This window comes from Falco rusticolus, chromosome 1 (assembly GCF_015220075.1).
Source record: "Falco rusticolus isolate bFalRus1 chromosome 1, bFalRus1.pri, whole genome shotgun sequence".
NCBI classification, from domain to species: Eukaryota; Metazoa; Chordata; class Aves; order Falconiformes; family Falconidae; genus Falco; species Falco rusticolus.
This window is the reverse complement of record NC_051187.1, coordinates 40724305-40732075: the sequence shown is the minus strand read 5'-3', so window position 1 is coordinate 40732075 and position 7771 is coordinate 40724305. Positions and strand designations below refer to the sequence as shown.

General features: G+C 38.3%; 1 protein-coding gene across 3 annotated transcripts in view; it reads right to left on the bottom strand.

Moving 5' to 3' along the window:
* Positions 1 to 7: 7 nt before the first annotated feature.
* LOC119142791 overlaps positions 8 to 7771 on the bottom strand; it is a 39416-nt gene continuing 31652 nt past the window's right edge. For all 3 annotated transcript variants that reach the window (XM_037376174.1, XM_037376183.1, XM_037376182.1), the window contains one exon: positions 8 to 7525. In XM_037376174.1, coding sequence (XP_037232071.1) covers positions 6791 to 7525 — 735 coding nt within the window. In that variant the 3' untranslated portion in view covers positions 8 to 6790. The remainder of the gene's footprint in view (positions 7526 to 7771) is intronic.

Here is a 7771-nt window from a genome sequence, read left to right as displayed (position 1 = left end):
TGGTTTATTTTTTTTTTAATGGTTATTGTATCTTCTCAGGACAACCATTCCCAGTTGTTTTTGATCTCATTTTCATCTCTGGCTGTGCATGTAGCAAATTGAGTGCAGTTGTGGAGATCAAGCCTTTGCACATTATATGCAGAAATGTGCTTTGCATTCTCATTCACCACTTCCCACACCCCAGATGGGCTTTCACCATAAACTTGTCACTGTGCTAGTGTTCAAGCCTCTTCTGCTGAATTTTTTTTGTTGGTCAAGAATAACGTGTCTACAGTACTATGTACAACCTCGCTTGCACTTACTCAAGTTATGTTTGTATAGGGATGTATTATGTGACTTTAAGGAAAAAAAGAACAGGGGGCAGGGGAAAAAACAAACAACAAAACTCATCTATTTAACATCTAAACTACCTGTGCAGTAGAAGTTCTTCAAATTCCTTTTATAAACCCTTCAAATTCCTTTTATAAACTCCTCTTCCTTTTCCCTGTTACAGATAATTAATCTGCCTTTCTATGCATATAGGGTTGCGGTAGTGCAATGGAATGAAGGGATTTTTTTGTCATTTATGTTACCAGGAAGAGATGAGAAATTAACTTGCAGATGGGGAGGGTGAATAAATCCTGATCTTTATATGCTCTTAAGTAAGTAAGAGTATCTGTCATGGGTATTACATACTCTATACATTAGACCTTTTTAAATGTATGGTTACCAGGTGATAGTTAATGTGATAAATGTATGAACTATGCTTGGTGTTATTGTTTAAATACTGTAAAGGTGCAGCATATTTTTAACCTGTCTAAAGCACGCCCCCACCTCCTTTATAAGAGACGTTTGGAAGCTGAGCATGAAATGTGGTAGAATAGATGTTGTGAAAACCAAGGTGATTATGATAGGGTTTGACATAGTGTCTCTCTTTGAGAAAATTCTTTTATAAAGAAGGTGGAGAGTAGTTCTTCCAGTTCTCTTTTGTGACTTATTTTTTCCCTGAACTAAGAAGTTATTAATTAAAAAAAAAAACAAAAAACAAAACCAACAAAAAAAACCTCACTGAACTTGTCTGTTTCTGTTTCTTCTGTGGCATGCTCTTATACCACAGAAATGCTTGTATGCAACACTTGCTAATGCTTGGTCAAACTATTAGCTATTTGAATGTTGAGATTTTACAACTAAGTATCATCCCTGAACTTGCAGTAATTGAGAATGACATGAGGTTTTGTATCTTTCCAAGAAATTCTCTTGAACTTTCTTAGAAGTGTCAGATGATAGGATTATCAGTATCTCTACAGGATTTATAACAAATAGAATTCATTTTTGTCAACAAGACGACTTTGAGATGCTAGTAAATAAAAGTTTACTATTTTTAAAAAGAGGATACTATTTTAATTTCTTGCAGTATTATAAACACTGAAGTGACAAACACACAGCAGGCTAGAGAAAATGATTGTCATATTGTGTTCATCTTGACAATGATCTGGTTTGTGTAAATGATAGGTATTCAAATGGCTACTACTAATAGAACTTATTTGGAATAGAACTTTTCCCTTGCTGAGTAAATAGAACGGGGCACAGACAAGTCCTCCTATCTGAGGTGGAGTACAGTGATGGCAGAGTTGTTAAGCTTCAAACTCCAGTTTAACATCGTAGGATTTTTGCACTGCTGCTGTTCCCATACTTGAAGCTGGATATCCTTTAATGTTGTAGCTAATCTATATTGCTGTTCTTAAACCAGCTGTCATTTAAAAGATATTCAGACTCAAGTTATGTAATGTATAAGTGAAAATGCAGTGTTCTTCTGTATGCCATAAAGCTGATAGACCTCAAAAGTTGTAATGGTTTTGGCTTGCCCTGCACCTAACATTGGTGGAATTAAGTGTTTTATCTTCCATTATGTCAACAAATGACTTGTAACTAATTTAGTTTTAGGAAGCTGCTGATTTTGGATGTATGTGATAAGTGATAAGATCTGACACAGCATGAGCTCTTTTGAGCACTTCCTCTGTAAAGAATAAAGAAAGGTGGTAGCATGATTGTGAGAAAGAGTGCAATGTATGGCCTTTTGCAGCTGGTATAGCTGACAGCATACTAACCTGAACAGTCAAGTGTTTATCTGAGAGCCCACAGTGTATCTCCAGTATTTGAATCCATAACTGTGCAGGATAATTTGTGTTTAAGCTCTGATACTGTTTTCCCTTATTTAATAGAAAAATCTTGATATTTGATATTCAAAGATCAATCATGAGCTCATTCATTCTGCAAAAGCAACCCCATCCATTTTGTATCAATTTCTAGTCTTCAGTACAACTGTGTAGTGCAGATGGCTTAGCCTACAGCAAGAGCTTAGGGAAATAAGTTGATTCAAGTAAAAGGAGTTAGGTATTTGAGAGGAGAATGCTTAATTCTAAATTATGCTCTGAAAATCTGGTTTCTTACGGCCTCTTAGAAATTTCTGCTGGAAGGGGGCCTTATTTTGTACAGTCTGCCCTCTAAAAATAAACCCACAGCCCTGTGTTACTGGAAATAGGGAAAGGATCTCTTGATTTTTAAAAAGAATGTGTGGGGATTTTGCATTTTTTCCACATATTTTATCTAATATTCTTTCTGCGTGATGTTTGGAGGCTGAAATACCACTTACACAATTCCAAGGAATAACTTCTGAAGAAAACTAATTATACTATTTCCCACAGCAATGCTTAATATGCAAAGATTGCTTCTAAATCTGCTTTTCAGGTCATCCTTCTTTTCTTCACACTTCACCATTTTGACTTTCAATGAGGTAATTTCACCCTTAAGCTCATTAGTTTCCATAGGAAATGAATTATAAAAAATGCTAAGTGTGCCATAGGAGGTTTAACATCAAAGACATTTCTAGACAGACCATGAATATATGTTGAAGCCCTATTTGGTCTCTGTTGGGTATTCTTTTCAGTGCTGCCAAGTTTCAGTTGCTTGCTTTCGTTAGGTAAGTGTTGGCTTAGGACTTGTTCTTTTTTTTTCTTTCCAATCCAAATTAATCTTGTTTAGAATAAAATCTAGTAACTGACTGGACTATTTGAGTCAAATGTGTTTTGTTATGGCTCATGTGCCCTCCTCATGAGGGAGGAAAAAAAAAGCACCAAACAATTGTGAGCTGGATGCTTTGTAACAATTGCTCATAAAGAAAAGTTAGACTTCTGAAAGGAAATTTCAGTTCATGTTTCTGCTAAGAAGTTATTTTTCCTGCTAAATGTTACTCTGAATCCTCAAAGTGAGGATGCATTAGCTGCATGTTAAATCATTTGGATTGTTTTTCCATTGAGCCTCAGTTTTCAAACATTTTAATTACCTGACAGTAAGAAACCTAGCACACAGCGTTCTTGTCAGCTTGTATAGCTTCAAGCTATTATTTTAAAGCTCTGTTTTATTTTAAAGCTCTGTTTCAATGATGACAAAATAGGGAATGCCCACATATTTTTGTCCTATTCAATCTACCTAACACATTGGTTAGAAGGATTGCCTAGTGTATTCCACAATATTAATTTTCAAAAAGTGAACGTTATTCAAATTCACATTTACTGAAAAGAATACTCCTGTTTGTTAGCTCCATAAGATTTTTGGACCTTTTTTTTTTCCCATGCAATTGTGATTGAAAGTGTTTTCCTCCTCTTCAGCAAGTGTTGAGCATGCTTATCCCATTTGCTGCTTAGTTACAGTATGCAAAATAGCACGGTGAACTGACTGCCTTACTGCAAAGGTAACACTAACTCCCAAGCCCATGCATGAGTTATGAGGTTTTCTGTCATTAAAAAGTGGTAGCATAACTCTCACAAGTAATATAGCTGCTAGAAACAAAATAAATGCCATAAGTAATACGACTTAAAAACTAATCCTAGTCAATATTTACAGCTGAGAGTATTAGAGCACTTCATTCCACCCAGAGCTTTCAGAATTTCTGAAATTTGTGTTATGGGTTATTTGAAGAGTATGGATAGAAGCTGTTTCTGTTCCTGGGGAGGTGGGGGGGGAGAATTTCAAAACTGCTCCTTCAGCTGTGAGAGGAAGAAAATACTTCATAAATTCTTTCAAGGTACAAAATAAAACACAAATACCTCTTTAGCAGTTAATTTTAGTGATCTGCCAAAAAAAAAATCACCACCAAAAAACCCCCCAAAACAAACAAACAAACAAAAAACCCCAAACAGGTCAGGAACTGAAGTCTCCTGTATGTCATACACGCGGCTCTTCAGGGCTGAGCGAGCGCTTTGTGTACCTGCAGCACGCACCGGCTGGCGTTGGGCTTCAGGGTCTTCTAGTGGCAGAACACATCACATTGGAAGAGTTTGGTGCGTCAGGCACATCTGCTGGGAAGGAGCAGCACTGTTCAAGATGGATGTATTCTTCAAGAGGCGGGCCTTTCTCAACATATATATGTATATAGTCCGTGCTGAACATATGATACCTGATTTAGTGTTGCATGTATAACTGGTTATATACTGCTACAGCAGGCGATGCTGGAAGAGGTGCATGGTGTTAGGATAAGCAGTATATATATGAAAGGAAATGCAGATTCCCACGGAAATCAGCCTCTGGCAGCAGTCTTCACAGGTTTCAAAAAATCTGTTCTTTGGTTGCACAGCTAGGTGGTAGAGGGAGTCTGTAAACAACCACCTCATTATCTCAGTGGGTTACTGAGGAGGAATCAAATGGGATTTAACCTTTGGGGTTTGCTGACTGAATGATGCAGCAGCTTTAGTGCTCTTCCCATCACAGCGACTGCTAGGGAGGTTGTACTGGTGTGCACCACACCGTGTACTAGGGCTCTGAGGCAATCCCCATACAACTTAGTCTTTCAGCAAAATAAATAAAACAAATGTCATTACATTGTAGAAATGAATAGTTAAACATGCTTTTATTGAAAAAGCCACTTTTTCCAGCCCTTCAAATGTAGCTATTGTCAATAATTGGACACAAGTACTTTTCGAAAGTAGATTTTAGTACTTAAATCTTCAGCAATGTAGTAAGTAACAGAACATTGACTCTGAATTACAAAGTATCTGAATTTAATGCAGTGGAAGTTATTATTAGAGTACTAAAGACTTCCAAATATTTTCTTAAATTATAAATATATTAACTCTTCCCTTTGAATCATGTAGCATTAATTTAAAAAAAAAAAAAACAACAACAAAAAACCCAACAACAAACTTGGCTCCAGACTCTTGTGCTTCAAAATTACTCAACACGGTCTGGTAATGACAAATGCAGAGACTTGTTTGCTGTGCGTGTTTGAGTCAACTGCTAAAGGGCATGTGTGGTTTTGCTTTCACTGGTGCCAGATGCAAGGTTTGTATGTCTACGTAGACATGTAAACACACACGAAATAGAAGGCAAAACCTACAATCTTGTGTTGCATATCAGACATTAATAGGTGGCAAATGGAAGCTGTAATAGCAGGTGAAATCATAAAAAAATCAGTTAAATATTTCAGGAATCAGACTTAAATACGTTCATATAGAAGGATTAAGATAACTTAATGCAACACTGTAGCTAATACAGGGGAAGACTTGTACAGAAGATTTCTTTCTGACACCTGTTTTGTGACCTACTATTGCTTTAAAACATTGTGCTGTGTCATCTGCAAAATACAGCTTCATAGAGAATTTTTTTCATTTAAGAAAGCAAAACAATTCTAAGTTGTGGGCTGAACATGCAGGAGTCTCTTGCAAAGATAGGAAAATAGCCAGGAGGCAATTAAAATACTAATGGGGTTATTAAAGGCAATAGGACTAGCAGGCTTCCCTTTGGTTCAGTGTTCCATTGAATGCTCTGGATTTGTAATCAGGGAGGCACAGCCACTTAGTAGTTGATTTCTAAAGAAAATGAGCACTCAGAGTTTGCCCCAGTTAATTTTGTCTTCAAAGTCTTGCCTGCTAAAGGAAGGGAAATAGTTCTCTAGTCAATGTGCGTTACCAGCAATAAATAGCTGGTGGATAGAGGATCAGAGCAGCTGCAAATATCCAAGTGTTGGGTGCTGAAGACTATTCCTAGTATTTCAGTGTTTTTGTACACATGCTCCTGTTGCCATGAGGAGTCACTTAAAAATGTAGTGAACTGGGGTGTGTTAAGCCTATGTAGATCTAGCAAAGACAAAGCTACATTAGACCTTTACAGAACTAGCATCCTGTATTGGGTTGCCTAGCTTGTCTGTACACTTCTTTCTCTAAAGAGTTAGGATAAGAGATAATCATGGTCTTTAATATTAGAGATGCTAATGCTCGGTAAACTTTGTGCTAGAGTGCAGAAGTTATGAAATGCTTAAAGTTCAAAAAGCTGTATGCAAACATGCATGATTGAATTCTTACCCTTGGCTTGGTAAGGCTTGGATTGTACAGGCATAGCTATAAACAGAATTGAACTCATATCTCCCAACAGAAAGGCTCGAGTGATAGCACAGTGACAGAGGATTTACACTTCAGATATAAGCCGTGACGTAACCATCTCAGATGAATTTCACTTCTCATGCCAGAAAAGGTTTTCTGCAGGCTGAAGTACAATTTCAGAGGATGCTTTCTTGTATAAATCACAACAGAATTTCATGCAAAAGAATGAGGTTAGCAAGCATAAGGGAAGATAGTATTTCTGCTGTGTTATGTATCCTCGTAATCTCAATCCCAACGGGTGGGAAGTAAAGACCACTGCTAAGAAAGTTGCATCCATCTGTGACTGCCACGCTCAACTACTTGGCACAGCTTCTGCTCTGGTCACACCCTTGTTGCCTCTGTTTTTGTGAACTGATGTTTCAGTCTTTCTGAGGACATCACTGGACTGAAGCTTGGCACAGCATAGGAGCAGCTAGAGTATCACAGTTCTGTGAGGTCTCAGTAGTATTAACATTTATGGCTGACGAGCTCTGCTGGTCCCTGGAAGAGCTAGGGGCCTTCATGTGAGCTTTGTATAAACTAGGGGATTTTGCCCAAAGGGGAAGATTTGAGGTGAAGCTGGCAGAACTGCACCCCTCGGCAGGCAAAGCCACCAGCTGTTTGTCTGGCACAGCTGGAGCATACACAGCATTTTGCTCCGACAGATGATCTCCGCATTGACTGAGATGTTCTGCTAGGACCAGAGGCTGCTGATCATCCCCTTCTTCAGAAATAACAAAAACCGGTTTGTTTTTATCTGTTTCTACCATAAGCTCCTTTGTTCTTGAACTGTTGACCAAGTTGATTTTCATTGGGTTGGAGCTCTCTAGGTTTTTGGGGCTTTGGCTGTTAACTGGAGATGCTGCCCCTAGATGTCTTGAAGGATCCAAGGACCTCACATGTTTGCTGTCAGGGGAACTGGCTAAAAATCCAAAATAAGGATTCCCGAACCTGGATTTCTTCAAATTGCAGGAGCTTAGCTTCCGCTGCCTTTGTGCAGACAAGCTGAGGGGGTATGAGGCATTGCTGACAGATGAACCAGAATAAACTGTCTCTGATGCTCCCTCTATCTCAGTGGCTGAGATTACCTTTCTGGTTGGGACACCTTGGGATCTTGCAGCTGCAGGAAAACCCTGCACAAAGTAATAATGCATTAGTAGACGTGCCATGAAAAGCAGCTGAGAGACTTTGATCCCAAGGGAATTACAAGTTAAAATGCCTGGTGATGTTAGAGGTGAGATGCGTTCTTTAGCAAAAACCTATGTTATTTCCTTGAAAAAGAAGAAACGTCTTCTATTAGCTTTGTAACAAGCCGTTGGTTTGATGATTACAGTCAGTGAGACCTAGGTATCCCTCCCACACCTACGGATTCCTCGCAA